Source organism: Schistocerca gregaria, chromosome 2 (assembly GCF_023897955.1).
Source record: "Schistocerca gregaria isolate iqSchGreg1 chromosome 2, iqSchGreg1.2, whole genome shotgun sequence".
Taxonomy (NCBI): Eukaryota; Metazoa; Arthropoda; class Insecta; order Orthoptera; family Acrididae; genus Schistocerca; species Schistocerca gregaria.
This window is the reverse complement of record NC_064921.1, coordinates 728,617,353-728,636,801: the sequence shown is the minus strand read 5'-3', so window position 1 is coordinate 728,636,801 and position 19,449 is coordinate 728,617,353. Positions and strand designations below refer to the sequence as shown.

Below are 19,449 nucleotides of genomic sequence, written 5' to 3'. Positions count from 1 at the left end.
TATTACTCAAGTGTGTGGTTTCCCCACCAGGTCAAATTAAAGGATAGGGTGAGCAGCAATTTGCAGCTGTTTACTGACAAATCCCTGGAGGGAAGACAATATTCTTTATGCAAGACACTACTGAGAAAATTTAGAAAACAAACATTTGATGCTGGCTGCAGACGAATTCTATTACCATCAACATGCATTTTATGTAAGGACCGTGAATATATGATAAGAGAAATTAGGGCTCATACAGAGGTATATAGACAGTATTTTTTTTTTCCCATCCTCGAGTTGCACAGGATGGGAAAAAGACTACACTGATGGAAAAAAAAATCACAACACAAAGAATGAGTTGTGCAACATAAATTGTGGTGTCACTACCAGACACTTGCTAGGTGGTAGCCTTTAAATCGGCCGCGGTCCGTTAGTATACGTTGGACCCGCGTGTCGCCACTAACAGTGATTGCAGACCGAGCGCCGCCACATGGCAGGTTTAGAGAGACTTCCTAGCACTCTCCCCAGTTGTACAGCCGGCTTTGCTAGTGACGGTTCACTGACTTCTATGCTCTCAATTGCCGAGACGATGGTTAGCATAGCCTTCACCTATGTTACTTGCTACAACCTAGCAAGGCGCTAGTATCTGTATTATTGATATTGTGTATCATGTACCATAAAGAGCGACGTTCTCCATTAATGGATTAAAGTTAAGTATTCCACCAGCTACGTCCGTTTTTCTTAATTCTAATTCCCTTGTCATGTTCTAGACCTCACGCCAGCCTGCGTGAGCTAAAACACGTGTACATTTCGGCCTCCTTTAGTAAACCTGTGTTGGCTCTCCTGCCAACCACAACATTGTCGACGAGAGTAAAAGTGTTCTTATCTAAATTGCCCTGATTTACTTGTGTAATGGCTTCGCCACAATCTGTCCGAATGTTATCGCTTACAGAATCAGCAGACGCAGGCCTTACTGGATGCTCTTGGACAGCTCGTCCAGGGTCAACGTGCGATGCAAAACGATGCGGCAGCAGCCGCTTCAGCGCTAACGCAGCCAAAACACGCTGTTGCACCCACTTTTCGATCTTTTGATGCTGCACTGGAAAGCTGGACGGAGTGGTCACGCCAATTTGGATTCCATTTCACCGCCTACAGAATTCAAGGTAACAAGCGGCAGCCTTTTCTCCTTTCCTCCGTCGGGGTACAAACATACCGTGTCATAGTCAAATTATTTCCCCGACGCGACGTAGCAACTCTGTCCTACGAAGAAATTTTGTCTGCATTAGATGCATATTTCAAAGAATCAGTCAATGAAGTTGCGAAAAGGTATACCTTCTTTCGTACAAAACGTATGGCAGGTCAGACTAATCGGGAGTGGGTTGCAACCTTGTAAGGCCTTACTAGGGATTGTGCTTTTGAGTGTCAATGTGGACTCCCTTATTCAAATACTATGGTATGTGATGCAATTGCACAGAACGTTCCTTCAACAAGTGATGGACATATTGGATCGGCAGGACACACCTGACATTGCTCAGGAATCATTTGAAACTTCGCCAGCAGTGTTTCAGGTTAACCGGCCCACCAGGCAAGCTGCACGGAGCAGTAAACAGCACACGCGCCCGGCCGCGCCACTGCCGCCAGGCTCTCAGCCACGTGTGCCGCGCCGGGAAGCAAATGCAGTGATCAAATCATGCCCGCGGTGTGCTACTAAACATTCGCGTGAGAATTGCCCATCACGCCAAGCTATTTGCTTTTATTGTAATAAAAAAGGACATGTTCAGAGTGTTTGCCAGAAAAAGCTCAGATCGGAAGCTCGAAACCATTCCAGGCCTTTTGCTTCACGCCGGAATCGGAATCGAACCAAGGATACTCAGGCTCGCGAAACTTCGCCCAAGGAAATTCATGTGGTTCATTCCACTCCACCCAGTGCCACTCTCTCTAACAGTGACTGTGTTCGTCCCAAAAATAGTGTGCGTCGACATCGCCGGAACTCCCGTCAAGTTGCATGTAATTATGTACCAGTGTCAGTTCACGTTGCACGAGACAGTCACTCTTGTCGTCAGCAGGACAATAAACCTGTTGTAGACTTGGACATTAATAACAAAGTGATACCATTCCAGCTCGATACCGGGGCTGCAGTTTCACTGATCAATCAAGACACTTACAAACTGCTGGGAACACCTCCGTTGGGTGCCGCAAATGTTAACTAGCTATTCAGGACAAAAGATCCCAGTGTTAGGACAGTGCAGCCTTCTTGAAACATGCAAAGGACAAACAAAACTTGTGTCATTTTACGTCCTTCGTTCTTCTTCTGCAGTGAACTTGTTTGGTTTCGATTTATTTCAGTTGTTTAACTTGTCTATAGTAAATGAACCATGGACCTTGCCGTTGGTGTGGAGGCTTGCGTACCTCAGCGATGCAGATACCCGTACCGTAGGTACAATCACAACGGAGGGGTATCTGTTGAGAGGCCAGACAAACGTGTGGTTCCTGAAGAGGGCAGCAGCCTTTTCAGTAGTTGCAAGGGCAACAGACTGGATGATTGACTGATCTGGCCTTGTAACAATAACCAAAATGGCCTTGCTGTGGTGGTACTGTGAACGGCTGAAAGGAAGGGGAAACTACGGCCGTAATTTTTCCCGAGGGCATGCAGCTTTACTGTATGATTAAATGATGATGGCGTCCTCTTGGGTAAAATATTCCGGAGGTAAATAGTCCCCCATTCGGATCTCCGGGCGGGGACTACTCAAGAGGATGTCGTTATCAGCAGAAAGAAAACTGGCATTCTACGGATCAGAGCGTGGAATGTCAGATCCCTTAATAGGTTAGGAAATTTAAAAAGGGAAATGGATAGGTTACAGTTAGATATAGTGGGAATTAGTGAAGTTCGGTGGCAGGAGGAACAAGACTTCTGGTCAGGTGACTACAGGGTTCTAAACACAAAATCAAATAGGGGTAATGCAGGAGTAGGTTTAATAATGAATAGGAAAATAGGAATGTGGGTAAGCTACTACAAACAGCATAGTGAACGCATTATTGTGGCCAAGATAGATACGAAGCCCACACCTACTACAGTAATCCAAGTCTATATGCCAACTAGCTCTGCAGATGACGAAGAAATTGAAGAAATGTATGATGAAATAAAAGAAATTATTCAGATAGTAAAGGGTGATGAAAATTTAATAGTCATGGGTGACTGGAATTCGGCAGTAGGAAAAGGGAGAGAAGGAAACGTAGTAGGTGAATATGGACTGGGGCAAAGAAATGAAAGAGGAAGCCGCCTGGTAGAATTTTGCACAGAGCACAACTGAATCATAGGTAATACTTGGTTTAAGAATCATGAAAGAAGGATGTATACATGGAAGAACCCTGGAGGTACTGACAGGTTTCAGATAGATTATATAATGGTAAGACAGAGATTTAGGAACCAGGTTTTAAATTGTAAGACATTTCCAGGGGCAGATGTGGACTCTGACCACAATCTATTGGTTATGACCTGTAGATTAAAACTGAAGAAACTGCAAAAAGGAGGGAACTTAAGGAGATATGACCTGGATAAACTGAAAGAACCAAAGGTTGTGCAGAGTTTCAGGGAGAGCGTAAGGGAACAATTGACAGGAATGGGGGAAACAAATACAGTAGAAGAAGAATGGGTAGCTTTGAGGGACGAACTAGTGAAGGCAGCAGATAATCAAGCAGGTAAAAAGACGAGGGCTAGTAGAAATCCTTGGGTAACAGAAGAAATATTGAATTTAATTGATGAAAGGAGAAAATATAAAAATGCAGTAAATGAAGCAGGCAAAAAGGAATATAAACGTCTCAAAAATGAGATCGACAGGAAGTGCAAAATGGCTAAGCAGGGATGGCTAGAGGACAAATGTAAGGATGTAGAGGCTTATCTCACTAGGGGTAAGATAGATACTGCCTACAGGAAAATTAAAGAGACCTTTGGAGATAAGAGAACCACTTGTATGAACATCAAGAGCTCAGATGGAAACTCAGTTCTAAGCAAAGAAGGGAAAGCAGAAAGGTGGAAGGAGTATATAGAGGGTCTATACAAGGACTATGTACTTGAGGACAATATTATGGAAATGGAAGAGGATGTGGATGAAGATGAAATGGGAGATACGATACTTCGTGAAGAGTTTGACAGAGCACTGAAAGACCTGAGTCGAAACAAGGCCCCCGGAGTAGACAACATTCTATTGGAACTACTGACGGCCTTGGGAGAGTCAGTCCTGACAAAACTCTACCATCTGGTGAACAAGATGTATGAAACAGGCGAAATACCTGCAGACTTCAAGAAGAATATAATAATGCCAATCTCAAAGAAAGCAGGTGTTGACAGATGTGAAAATTACTAAACAATCAGTTTAATAATCCACAGCTGCAAAATACTAACACGAATTCTTTACAGACGAATGGAAAAACTAGTAGAGGCCGACCTCGGGGAAGATCAGTTTGGATTCCGTAGAAATGTTGGAACATGTGAGGCAATACTGACCTTACGACTTATCTTAGCAGAAAGATTAAGGAAAGGCAAACCTACGTTTCTAGCATTTGTAGACTTAGAGAAAGCTTTTGACAATGTTGACTGGAATACTCTCTTTCAAATTCTGAAGGTGGCAGGGGTAAAATACAGGGAGCGAAATGCTATTTACAATTTGTACAGAAACCAGATGGCAGTTATAAGAGTCGAGGGACATGAAAGGGAAGCAGTGGTTGGGAAGGGAGTAAGACAGGGTTGTAGCCTCTCCCCGATGTTATTCAATCTGTATATTGAGCAAGCAGTAAAGGAAACAAAAGAAAAATTCGGAGTAGGTATTAAAATCCATGGAGAAGTAGTAAAAATTTTGAGGTTCGCCGATGACATTGTCATTCTGTCAGAGACAGCAAGGGGCTTGGAAGAGCAGTTGAATGGAATGGATAGTGTCTTGAAAGGAGGATATAAGATGAACATCAACAAAAGCAAAACGAGGATAGTGGAATGTAGTTGAATTAAGTCGGGTGCTGCTGAGGGAATTAGATTAGGAAATGAGACACTTAAAGTAGTAAAGGAGGTGTGCTATTTGGGGAGCAAAATAACTGATGATGGTCGAAGTAGACAGGATATAAAATGTAGACTGGCCATGGCAAGAAAAAAGTTTCTGAAGAAGAGAAATTTGTTAACATCGAGTACAGATTTAAGTGTCAGGAAGTCATTTCTGAAAGTATTTGTATGGAGTGTAGCCATGTATGGAAGTGAAACATGGACGATAAATAGTTTGGACAAGAAGAGAATAGAAGCTTTCGAAATGTGGTGCTACAGAAGAATGCTGAAGATTAGATGGGTAGATGACATAACTAATGAGGAAGTATTGAATAGGATTGGGGAGAAGAGAAGTTTGTGGCACAACTTGACCAGAAGAAGGGATCGGTTGGTAGGACATGTTCTGAAGCATCAAGGGATCACCAATTTAGTATTGGAGGGCAGTGTGGAGGGTAAAAATCATAGAGGGAGACCAAGAGATGAATACACTAAGCAGATTCAGAAGGATGTAGGTTGCAGTAGGTACTGCGAGATGAAGAAGCTTGCACAGGATAGAGTAGCATGGAGAGCTGCATCAAACCAGTCTCAGGACTGAAGAGCACAACAACAAAAAACATAGTAAATAAGGTCCTATCAGTGAACCAGACTGTGCCTTCAGACAGTGTTTCTCGTCTATGTGAAGAATTTGTAGACATTTTTGCACCGGGCCTCGGTTGCACTAAGAACTATACAGCACATTTGTTACTGAAAGTAAACGCGGAACCAAAATTTTTCAGAGTGCGTAATGTTCCCCACTTATTGCGTGATGAGGTCGCAAAACCATTACACGATTTGGAATCGAAAGGTGTAATTGAACGTGTGCAGGCTTCTCTCTGGGCATCACCCTTAGCAATTTTGCCAAAACCTTCCGGAAAGTTGAGACTTTGTATGGACTTCAAGGCAACAGTGAATCCACAACTAGTGATTGCAACTTTTCCTTTACCCCGCCCAGAAGATCTTTTTCACAAACTGTGCCGGGTAAATATTCTTCGAAGTTGGACCTAGGAGATGCATACTTGCAAATACCGGTGGACAAAGAATCCCAGCGCGTTTTGGTGGTTAACACGCATATTGGGTTTTATCGATTCAAACAACTGCCATTCGGGTGTGCATCCGCCCCTGCATTGTTTCAGCATATCTGCAAACTGTTTGTGCGTCGGTACCTCCTGCAGCAAATTATCTGGACGATACTGTGATCTCTGGAAAGACGAAAGAAGAACATTTGGCCAATCTCAGAACATTATTTCAGGTTTTGCGACAAAATGGTCTTCGATTGCGGAAAGACAAATGTATGTTTTTTGCTCGGGACTTTCCATACTTGGGACATGTCCTCAATGCCCAAGGCATACATCCCAGTCCCACGCATCTTCGTGCCATACAAGACTTGCCTTAGCCGCAGATTTTGAAGCAGCTAGAGAGTGTGCTGGGAAAAATTACGTATTATAAAAGATATATTCTGCATGCCTCTTCCATTTCAGCTCCGCTTCATCGCTTACGCAGTAAAGGTGTTCCGTTCGTCTGTACGACGGAATGCGAACGCGCCTTTCGCCGTTTGAAATCGGCGTTGCTTTCCAATACTTGCCTTACGCCATTCGATCCCCGGAAGCTCCTTTTGTTGATGGTAGATGCATCGGATTTCGGGATCGGTGCTGTGCTTTGGCACAAAGACGGATCGCACGATCGCCCTATTGCCTTTGCGTCCAAATTGCTCTCATCTGTGCAAAGAAATTATTCACAGATCGAGAAAGAAGCATTGGCTCCCATATTTGGTGTTACAAAGTTTCATGATTTCTTGTATGGTCGTCACTTTACCATAATCACAGACCACCAACCTTTGACATCGCTTTTTCATCCGACCAATCCTGTACCTCTACGTACAGCGCAGAAATTCATTCGCTGGTCTATTTTCCTCTCGCAGTACCGCTACAATATCTTGTATCGGTCCACTGCTAAGCACGGAAATGCCGATGTGTTGTCCCGCTTGCCTGTTGCTGAAGATAAGGCATTTGATTCCTCCCAACTTGCTTGCATGTTCATTGATGCGGAAACCGATGACGTGGTTGAATCGTTTCCGATTGATTTTCGTCGTATAGCTACAGCCACAGCTGCCGACCCTGTCCTTGCCCCTGTTCTGCGTTTTGTTGCTACGCAATGGCCCTTGTCAAAGTCACGGATCGGGGACCCATTGGTTCTCCGATTTTTTGCTCATAAGGAGAGATTTTTTGTACGACGTGGTGTTTTGCTGTTGCGTTCTGATAATGATCAGTCCAGGGTCGTGGTACCACGTTCGTTACAGTCCTTTGTCTTACAGCTTATCCACCAAGGACATTGGGGTATAGTGAGAATGAAACAATTTGTTCGTCAGCACTGTACTTGGTTCAGAATCGATGCTGCGATTACGAATATGTGCTCTTCTTGCAGGGTGTGTGCCTAACGACAATCACCACCACCGCAGAAATTCTTTGCATGGTCAAAAGCCACTTCCCCTTGGCAATGCTTACACATCAATTTTGCTGGTCCATTCTGGAATGCTCGATGGTTGGTTGTGGTAGATTCATTCAGTAATTTTCCTTTTGTTGACAGGATGTCTTCCATGACGTCATCTGCCACCATCCAAGCGTTATCCGCTATCTTTTGCACTGAAGGTCTTCCACAGACTATTGTTTCCGACAATGGCCCACAATTCATGTCCGCAGAATTTCAGTCATTCTGCAAGGCCAATGGTATTCAACATCTGACGTCCGCGCCGTTTTCGCCACAGTCAAATGGTGCCACTGAACGATTGGTCAGGACTTTCAAGTCACAGATGTTGAAGCTGAAAGAGTCGCATTCTTGGGAGGACACGTTATTGCTCTTTTTGTCCTCGTATTGCTCTCAGCCCTGAGATGGTCGCTCGCCAGCTGAGTTGCTCCACGATCGCCCTCACTGAACCTTGATGTCTTTGCTACATCCGCTGCATCAGGTTCCTGTGCAGCAGCAGACACCTGCTTTTGCTCCAGGCGACTTTGTCTACTATCGCCACTACCGAGGTTCACGGCGTTGGCTCGAAGGGCGCATTCTTCGCTGCATCGGACGCACTATGTATTTGGTTTTGGGGGCCTCTGGTGAGATGCGTCGGCATCTCAATCAGCTGTGCCTCTGTCGTCGCACGGGATCTGCCGCTCGCCGTCTGCTTTCAGCGACAGAGCCGTCCGGTCAGCGCCCTGGGGACCCATCTACTGGCTCGCCTCAGCACCAGGTGTTACCAACACTGCCTTCCATTTTGCCCCATGGTGACGCGCCGCCACCACCTGTTATCCCACCGGCGACGCCCGCAGTAGACGCGTCGCTGCAACTGCCAGGCGACTCCCTGGGTCACGCGCCGCTGATTGCTTCCCGTGACCAGATGTCCTGTGACATGGAAATCTTGCCCGCTCCGGACCATATGTCATCTTCGCCCGTCGGGTACCCCGCCCGTCGGGTGCCCCGGCCCGATGGAGGTCGACCCTTCGGCCCCTCCTATCTCTCAACGGGTGCATACATCGCATGTTGGCGTGCACCCTGAAGCAGGTTTTCAGGAGTTTCCTAGCTCCCTACGATCCAAATGGCAGGGTGCGGGTGGCACAGCCTCGCCTGTTGTTAGGCTCCCCACCTCGTCGCATACGTCAGCATGGGGTCCTCCCCACGGCGGGCGGAAGCCTTATACCACAACTGTACACCAATTTCCGGGGGAGGAATGTGGTGTCACCGCCAGACACCACACTTGCTAGGTGGTAGCCTTTAAATTGGAAGCGGTCTGTTAGTATACGTCGGACCCGCGTGTCGCCACTAACAGTGATTGCAGACCAAGCGCGGCCACACGGCAGGTTTAGAGACACTTCTAGCACTCGCCCCAGTTGTACAGCCGGCTTTGCTAGCAATGGTTCACTGATTTCTACGCTCTCAATTGCCGAGACGATAGTTAGCATAGCCTTCAGCTACATTATTTGCTACGATCTAGCAAGGCGCCAGTATCTATACTATTGATATTGTGTATCATGTACCATAAAGAGCGACGTTCTCCATTAATGGATTAAAGTTAAGTATTCCACTAGCTACTTCCGTTTTTCTCAATTCTAATTCCCTTGTCATGTTCTAGACCTCACGCCAGCCTGCATGAGCTAAAACGTGTGTACATTTCGGCCTCCTTTAGTAAACCTGTGTTGGCTCTCCTGCCAAACACAACATAAATGAAAAATGATAAGTGTGTTCTTACATCCAACAGATGATGTCTATTCAAATTTCACATCAGTGACATAAGAGGAGCGCTACTAGTGCCACTATGAGGATGCAAATCAGGTTCGTTTTAAATACACACTATAATGGTCATGAGCATTAGTTACCTTTGAGATTGAACGTCGTGAGTTGATGTAAGTCAACAATGCCCTTAAGGGAACAAAGACACCATTATCAACACCTCAATTGGTTTGAATAAGGTTATGTATCAGGACTACAAGAAGCTGGATATTCCTTTCATGATATTGCAGAAAAACTTGGCAGGAGTGTAGCCACCGTACATGAAGACTGATAATGGTGTTCATGAGAATGTGTGGTCACAAGAAGACGGGGCTCTGGATGGTCACAAGACACTACTAAGAGAGAAGACCACAGTGACACATCGAACTGTTGAATATCAGTTACTTCAAGGACAGGTCCTAGCCAGACGCTTTGTAGTGTGCATTCCACTGACCCCAAACTACCTGCAACTTCAGTCGTGTCAAGCAAGAAGTCACTGGAGAGAACATGGCAGATTGGGTTTAAGTCCTGTTGACAATGACGTCATTAGAGGTGGAGCACAAGCTCAGAATGTGTCAAGGATGGGAAAGGAAATGGGCCATGCCCTTTCAAAGGAACCATCCCAGCATTTGCCTGAAGTGGTTTAGGGAAATCACAGAAAACCTAAATCTGAGTAGGAGGAAGCAGGTTTGAACTGTTGTCCTCCCAAATGCAAGTCCAGTGTGCTAACCACTGTCCAGTGAGACCTCACTGGATGGCAGGGTGGAGGTCTCTTGTGTGCAACAGGGTAACACTCACCCACATACCGCTACTGTAACCCAGCATGGTCTAAGGAATTTCAACATGTTGCCTTGGCCTGCTCGATCACCAGATCTATCTCCAATCGAGCACATATGGGACATCACAGGATAACAATTCCAGTGTCATCCATAACCAGCATTAACCTTCCTTGCATGGATCGGCCAAGAGCAATAATCATGGACCTCTTTACTACAAATTGAAATTTGCACCTGTAAAACACAAGGCATGCAACATTCTGACAGTTACATTGATTATTAGTGTACCAGCATTTCACACTTGAAAGGTGTATCTCATGCATATATTAACCTAAGACCTTACAGTGTTAATCACTTAAATATGTTACTAGACAAATGTATTCTTGAAATTTCATTACTCTACATTAATTAATTCTCGGTATTGCATTTTTTTTCCATCAGTGTAAGTGGTACAAGGTACCCCTGCCATGCATAATCCACTGACTTATAGAATATGTACTTATTTATAGATGGAGATGTAGATGTAGAAGGAAGATTAGGATTTAATGTCTCAGTCACATCAAGGTCTTTTGAGATGGAGCATAAGCTCAGAATGGAGAAGGAAATTGTCTGTGGCCTTGCAAAGGAACCATGCCTCCATCCTTGCTACCTTCCGTTTTCCTTTCCCTGGGTTGTGAGTGACTAAATCCACTTTCCCTTCTTCCCTTTCTTTCCCCTCTCTCCTCCCTGATGAAGGAACATTTATTCTGAAAGCTAGGAACTTAAATTTTCGGTTGTTTTTTGTGTTTCTATCGGCTGTACTGAGCTGAGGTAAGTACTGGCCAGCCCCTCTATCTCTTTGTTAGTAATAATTTCAACATTATTAATTTGAACTTTCTCACAACGGTAAAGAAGGGAAAAAAAAGACTTTTGTAAACATTACACAATAATTAACTATGTTTACAATTAAATCTAAACTTAACTCCCTTACAAGCATAATGGTTTCACACTAAGAAGGCCAGGCAAACAAAATGCTATTAAAATTCACAAAACTGTGAAGCAAAATTTACACAAATGTCAGTTTTACAATTTATAAGTGCTAGACTGAGCTGGTGATGTAATAGCCGAATGAATGAAGACCAAAAAAGATCGAATTTGGGAAATAATTCTTGTATTCATAAATTGTGTACAGTAGTAGAAGAGGGTGCTGTCAAGAACATACTAAAATACTGACTGTACAAAAATGCTAATTCGTTCTCCTGGCTGTCTGCAGCGAACATTAGCTGGAAAGCTATACACCCAAAAAATATTAATATCCTGTATGATGAAATGACCACAATCGACCTCCATTAAAAGAAATTAGAATTATATTAATACCATCAGCTGCACACGGGCATTGAAATAGATCACCGGGGACAGGAGAAAATGTGTGCCCCAACCAGGACTCGAACCCGGGATCTCCTGCTTACATGGCAGACGCTCTATCCATCTGAGCCACCGAGGGCACAATAGATAGTGTGACTGCAGGGACTATCTTGTGCATGCCTCCTGCAAGACTCACATTCTCACCTTGTATGTCCATACACTACATTTGTAGTGTCCCACCTGAACGCACTCATTACTCGTGGAAGACACTCTTCCAAGTCCCGTAAGAGTTTGGGGTATATGTGTGCGTCCACACAGAAGAAGAAAATCATGGCCGGTATCGCCAGAACTATATACTTATATGGAGATGGTGTCTGTTCTTTCGGACACCATCTCCATATAAGTCCTTTAAAAGAAGTGCTATTGTGAACCATAAATCACTTCGAGTACAAATTGTATGGTGCACCACATTGTCTTTTCTCTTTCCATTGCATAATCTGAGGCAGATGTAGACTGGGTGAACAAGAATTTATCTTAACTCTGCAATTTGAAAAAAAAAAAGTTATCAGTGGTCTACAATGTGTGCTGCATTTAACGATATGTCTCAAGCAATGTTACATCAGTTTAAAAATGTAGACAAACAGATGAACAAAATGAAAACACAATTAAACAGATGGATGTCCAAATTGTAACTTAAGTTGAACAATCATGAAGTGAACTCATAGGAAAAGAAGACCTTGGTAAGTGAGGATATAAAACTTTTACAAGAAACTCTCAATAACATCAAACAGAAATACTAAATGGACTTCGATCTAAATATGACAAGTTGAGAAACAAATTTATGGTGGGACCAAATTGATGTGAAGTGAGTTATTATAAATGTTTAGAGGGATCTGAATAAGTCCAAAAAGGTAGCCATTCATAATTATTAGGTGGCACCTGATGATGTAATTTCAGACTCTGAAAGCGGTTGTACAATAAAAAAGAAATTATTGGCAACCTAAATGGATTTTTTATTCTATTAATCCTTGTTCGATTCCTCTTTTATTTTTGATAGGAGTGTATCAAAAGGTACAGTCAATCCTTGATGAGATGATAGAGGACTTTATTTGGACCAAAAATTTTAATATAATTTTTCCGTGTTTGCTACTGTTTCGGAATTGTGTGTGCAGGTCCAAAAGGGGGAATTTTTCTTTCCTTTGAATGCCAATCTCAATTAATGCATTTATCATATTATTCAGTTTATTTTATTCATTTAATTCCTTTAAAAATTACATTAATACATGTCATTGTACTTTGTTTGTCTTAGTCCTATTGAGACAGATGTTCAAAATATCCCCTCTCACATGAATACAAGTTTCAGCACGCCACATGATCTCTCTTTACCAAATCCCTCCTTCCATATTGCCACTGCCACTGCATGAATCTTTGCAACAAGCTCTTCTTTGTATGTTATCTCCAATCTGTACATTTATCCTTTGAGAAAACCCCATAGAAAGAAGCCAAGTGGTGTCAGATTGGGGGACCGTGCTTGACAAGAAATGAGACCATCCCTTCCAATCCATGTAACTGGAAAATGGTCATCCAACCATAGTCGTACTGATAGTTGGAAATGTGCCGGAGCACCACCTAGCTGATACAATTGGTGTTGTCTTTTCATGTAGGTGCGTATCACCCCAGATGGTTATACGCCCACCTTCTAAGAGATGCAGGTAATCAGCAGCACCCATTCTGTTCTCCAGCATGAATGGGCCAGACAGCATACCACTGAGGATACCTGCCCATACATTAACACTGAATTTCATTTGGATTGATACAGAATGAGTTACATGAGGATTCTTGTCAGTGTAGATGTGTACGTTGTGTCTGTTCACAATTCCCTCTTTCTGATCCCTGACTCATCAGTCCCTAAAACATGGCCCATGAATTTTGGTTGACCATTAAGCATCTGTAATAATCAATGACAGTATGTGAGACCATGTCCATAATCTTGTGGGTACAATTCTTGGACAGGGTTCAGATGTTACAGATGAAGACCTTGCTGAATGAGACAGTCCAACATGTCACCCAGTGTGCCTCATCTGGACAAATGGACATGGTTCTAACAGTATCAAGAATTTCTTTTTCATGATCCTAGTTGACCAATATCATGTGTAGGTTTAGGTTGTAGCAATCCTGTATCCCCCATGCATTGGTGATGTGCTCGAAATACCCACCTGCATGGATGCTGCTGCTGCTCAAAACTCTCTCCTGTATCCCCCATGCATTGGTGAAGTGCTTGAAAACACCTGCCTGCATGGATGATGTTGTTGCTTAAAACTCTCTCAGTATTATCATTACAGAAACTGTAAACAAGTCGTATTTTACAGTATTCCTCATCAGTAAACACTGCAGATATTCACAAACAGCCTTCATCTTTGCAAGTGATTGCTTCAGCCATCTTATCCAGGAGCACACAAAGCTTTAAAAAAAAGGGGGGGGGGGGGCACCAACATCGGTAACACTGAATGCTGTACTTAGCTACAGAACCGTGCACAAATGGCAGAATTTACACAAGGGCTGGCACCATATGACGTTCTATACTGAGTGCACACATTCCATCTCCCAGATGCTCCTTTTTCCATGTATGGGGACAACACGCATGAATAATATGATAAATGCATTAACTTGTATTGGCATTCAAAGGAAAGAGAAACTTGCTGTTTTGGTAGCTCTGAAGTGGTGATAAATGTGGAAAAATTGTATTATCATTTTTTGTAGCAAATAAGGTCCTCCACCATCTCATCAAAGATTGATCTTATCATTAGACACACCCTGTGTGTATATACATCTAAATACTAACATGCTTGAAACAGTGTCTTATTTCTTGAAGGCTGTTAGTACCAGATTTTGGGGTAATGAAGTCACTACATTTCTCAAAATCTTTTTAAATCCCAGACTAAGAGACGATTCATAATCACAAAAGTGCCTTATTATTGCTTTCATGACTTGCTTTTAGTCCATTGTGGTGTATCCATTTCTAAGGACAGATTTTTCCTTTGAAGCTAGTAATGATTTAAATGAATATCTTAAACATTATAGAAAGGGGACTGTTACATCTATAGTCCTTTATATACTGAGAAGCCAAAATATTATAACCACTGCTCACCCTGAGACTGACTGCTGCCTGGTGGCATTGTAGGCATGTGACATGCTAAGGAAAGTGTATAAGTGGAGCAGAGATGGGTGGCGAATCATTTTAGTGATGATACGAGCCACAAATGGGGAAATCCATCGACATAAGTGACTTTGACAAAGGGCATATTTTTATGGTCTGCCACCTGGGACACGCATCTCAGAAACAATAATCTGGCTGGCTTGATTAGCTGCCTGCGTGCAACTGCTGTGAGCATCTGTGGAAAGTGGTTGACCAATTGTGAACCAAGTAGGTGACAAGGTGCTGGACATCCAAGCCGCCTCATAGAATGCGGAAGTCAGAGGTTTGTCCATCATTTGAAGCAGGGTAGGCAGTGATCTGTAGCAGATGTGACAACATTGTTCAATGCTGATGCAACTGTATGTGTTTCTGAGCACAGTGTTCAGTGCGAATTGTTGAACATGGGGCTATGGAGAGATTACAACTGGAGTGGACATGGAATCATCAAGATTGGCCTGTGGATCAATGGATTCATGTCACCTGGTCCACCAGGTCGACGGTCATTTCCAGATACACTCTCATCCAGGCAAATGTGTGCTCAAAACATGCACTGTGCCACAGAAATAGTGTTATTCAATTGTACTTGCACGGGACCTGTGGTAGTAATCAAAAGCACCATCACACCTGAGGATTATGTAAACATGACTGGAGACCGCTTGCATTCCTTCATGTTTGATAACTTCAACCCTGGTAATGGTGATGGTATCTTCCAGCTGGATAACTGTTCATGTCACAAGACCAGATTCCTCCTACAGCAGTTTGAATAAACTCATGTTGAGGTCTCGGCCCAATGTGATGTCGCTCCTCTTTTCTGCCACTACAAAGTTCTACATCACTACATCTCTATTTTTGCTAATTTCATTCACAAATGATATCTATCCATAGATTCTGTACATTTTAAGACTGCTCAGTTTTATTCTCAAAGTTACAATACATAAAATCCTTCAGTAACATGATCATCATGTACAGCTGAATTGCATCATACAGCAGACTCTAAAATTACATATCATTTAAACTTGTCCTACTCCAGGTATTTAGTAACTGCTGTAGCCACAAAACAGCAGAATTTTGTACTGAATGTGAAGAACCAGCAAGAGACTAAAGTCAAGGAAGACCAATTAGACCCAGAGGTAAAGTGGAAAAGGAACAAATGTCAAGTATCCTTTGTGAGATCTTCACAATGACAACACAAGACTGAGTGAACAACAAGCAAACAAGTTCCAAAGAGTGACTGAATGAGAAACCGAGGCAATAGCAGAGGCAATCTGGAGACAGGTAAGGTAGCAACTATGCGCAACAGAATTGAATACCAGAATGATAGACTATCAAACATGTGGGCTTATATATCTCCACTGCAATAAGAGATATCGGCTGGAGCATTCATATGAGGAATTGTGTGTGGCGATACCTCAGTAACTGCATTACTTCATAGTTAATGCCGAATTATAGTGACTGTGTAAATCAATTTCTTCCAGTGGGCATTAAAATTCGTTACACCAGGATATCAAGAGTCAGCACATTCTTTCTCTCTTTCTTTCTTAGTACAGAAGAACTATAGTTCAAATGTTTATGCACCTCCCTCATCCCTCTGTGTGTGTTTTTTTATATGATGCCACATAGTAATTAGATTTTTTCCCCGCGTCTTTATTTGGTTACTGCAAAGTCCACCTTACCTGAGTTATTACTCATGTATAAAGAGAATATTACATAATTACATTCAACTATGAAATGCATAGGGTTCAACATGATACAACCTGAATTTAAAAAATGACAGAAAAATCTACTTACCAAAGAGGAAGACACACTGTATGAATAAAATTTGGTCAGAAACTGATAGGAAACACATGGGAGCAAATTGTCTATTAAGGGATTAAGTACGCAGATTATTCAAGATAATGGCACTAATGGCATGGCAACCACGAGGAAACTCACAAATGTGTCTATATACTGTCCCAGCAGGTTTCATATAGCAAGGCTGACATTAACATACGCATGTGTACAATCTTTGTTCCATACACACAATTTAAAGTCTCTGTTATCAGCGCTGACATAACAAATGATTTATGGAAACATGATATTGTCAGTAGTAAGGTACTATAGATTTGATGACAATAAAAAATTGCATGCCTAGTTGAAGGCCTCAGTGTTGATGACCTTGCATAAAGCACTACGACATGTAGCTCAGTCATTCACTGCAAGCTGTTAACTGAAGGCACAAAGTTCAAGTTTTTCTTCCTTTTTTGTTAAAAATTCTATTAAAGAAGCTACATGAACTAGAGATTTGTCTATCTGTAACTTTCGTAAGTAGCCAGATTCACTTAGATCTTTAAACGTAAAATATGACTCAATGAATCTTTCATCCTCACCTGATATTCATGTTCCGTATCCATTATACCACATACTGCTACTAGTTGGTACTGGCGAGCTTTCATTGAAGCTAAGGATTTCCGTATAAGGCGCATGCCTGATACTGCAGTTGATGTGTTTTGGAACTGAGCCATTTGGTGTGGTGTATGACTGGGGTCAAACACTAAGAGATTTATTCCTCCATCTTTCAGCTGTTCCACACCTACTATAGTACGGCTGTGGCCTGTATTTTAAAAAAATAGCAACAATAATAACTTGTTTGTACTGAAAAAACATGATACCTACAAGTTCTGAAAAACTACACTGCTATACATCAAGTAAGTGCTCCTAAACACTATTCTTGTTTGGAAAATTTCAACTTCTATGTTATAATGATAGTTAACTACCATGTGATAAAAATTAGCTACTCTTTCAGTTGCATATGATAGTAAAATTGTGACAGCAAATTACTGAAATATTCAGTCTTATGGCAAGACATCTTCTGAGAAAACTGTTTGAACAGTAAATTTAGATATAAATCTGTATACACTGAGGAGACAAAAGTGACAGGATACCACCAAATATCATGTTGGACCTTCTTTTGCCCAGTGTAGTGCAGAAACTTTATGTGGCACGGACTCAACAAGTCGTAGGAAGCCCCTGCAGAAGTACTGGGTCATGCTGCCTCTATAGCTGCCTATAATTGCGAAAAGGTTGCCCTGGGAGGATTTTGTGCATGAACTGATATCCAATTATGTTCCATAAATGTTCGATGGGATTCATGTTGGGTGATTTGGGAGTGCAATCATTTGTCTGAATCATCTAGACTGTTCTATAAATCAATTGCGAATAACTGTGGCATGGTGACATGGTGCATTGTCTTCCATAAAAATTCCATTGTTTTTTGGGAACATGAAGTCCATGAATGGCTGCAAAGGATGACTCCAGTCAATGACTGGTTCTGTTGGACCGGAGAACCCAATCCATTCCATGTAAACACAGCCCTTACCATTAAGGAGCCACCACCAGCTTGCACAACCAGGGACCATGGCTTCATGGGGGTCTACGCCACACTCGAACCGCTACCAATAGCCCTTACCATCTGAAATTGGGACTTTTCTGACCAGGCCATGATTCTCCAGTTGTCTAGGACCAACCAATATGGTTATGAGCCCAGGAATGGCACTGAAGGCAATGCCGTGCAGTTAGCACAGGCACTCTTGTTGGTTGTCTGCTGCCACAACTCTTTAATGCCAAATTTTGCCGCACTGTCCTAAGAGATATGTTCTTCATACATCCCACATTGATCTCTGCAGTTATTTCATGAACTGTTGCTTGTCTGTTAGCACCTACAATTCTATGCAAACAATGTTGCTCTTGGTCATTAAGTGAGGGTTGTTGGCCACTGCATTGTCCGTAGTGAGTGGTAATGCCTGAAATTTGGTATTCGTGGCACACTCTTGACACTGTAGATCTTGGAATATTGAATTCCTTAAAGATTTCCAAAATGGAATGTCCTATGCATCTCGCTCCAACTTCCATTTTACGATCAAAATCTGTTGATTCCCATCATGCAGCCATAATTATATCAGAAACCATTTCACTTGAATCACCTTAGTACAAATGGCAGCTCCGCCAATGCACTGACATTTACCACCTTGCGTATGAGATACTAGTGCCAGATATGTATATGCATGTTGTTACCCCATGCCTTTTGTCACCTCAGTGTATAAACATATACAGCAGTATCACTATTGTAGCAGACTGCAGATAAATCCAATAAAAAGGGACTAGACTTTCACATTAAATAAATGTGCTTTAGCATTATACTTGTTATTCATAATCACATAAGAATTTTCTAGAACAGAATTTTAAGGGCATACACATCATCTTTACAGATCCAATACCATGTCACTCTCTACAGAAAACAATCAACAGATGTAAAGGTAATTTCTGGAGTATCACACTGTTTACAAAATAAATAAACAATCTAGTGGATAGTGAAACTTCCTGGCAGATTAAAAATGTGTGCTGGACTGAGACTCGAACTCGGGTTCAAGTCTCGGTCCGGCACACAGTTTTAATCTGCCAGGAAGTTTCAGATTAGCGCACACTCTGCTGCAGAGTGAAAATGTCATTCTAGCAGATAGTGTCAGAAGCTCTGTACTCTGTTTGCAGATAACGCAGTTATCTGTAGCATGGTATCAATGTCAGAGACACTGTAGTAAATAGCAGGAAGGCCTGCAGAAGATTGGTGATTGATGTAATGACTGGTAGTTTACCCAGAGCATAAAGAAATGTAATGTAATGTAATGTAATGTACTGCACATAAACAGGAAAAGAAATCCACTGTTGTTCAATTACACAATTAGTGACAAATCAGTGGAAAAATAACTACCACAAAATACCTAAGAGTTACCTTCTGGAGTGACCTAAAGTGAAATAATCATATCAAACAAATTGTAAAAAAACCAGATACCACACTG

At 42.3% G+C, this 19,449-nt stretch overlaps 1 protein-coding gene and 1 non-coding gene across 7 annotated transcripts in view; both read right to left on the bottom strand.

The window, feature by feature from the left end:
- The window catches only part of LOC126334860 (zinc finger-containing ubiquitin peptidase 1-like), a 334,584-nt gene that overhangs the window by 137,740 nt on the left and 177,395 nt on the right, over window positions 1-19,449 (bottom strand). For all 6 annotated transcript variants that reach the window (XM_049997541.1, XM_049997543.1, XM_049997544.1 and 3 more), the window contains exon 9: window positions 16,984-17,207. In XM_049997541.1, the coding sequence (XP_049853498.1) occupies window positions 16,984-17,207 (224 nt within the window). The remainder of the gene's footprint in view (window positions 1-16,983; window positions 17,208-19,449) is intronic.
- Trnat-ugu (transfer RNA threonine (anticodon UGU)) lies at window positions 11,487-11,561 on the bottom strand. Its single transcript has one exon. It is a non-coding gene; the product is annotated as a tRNA-Thr (tRNA).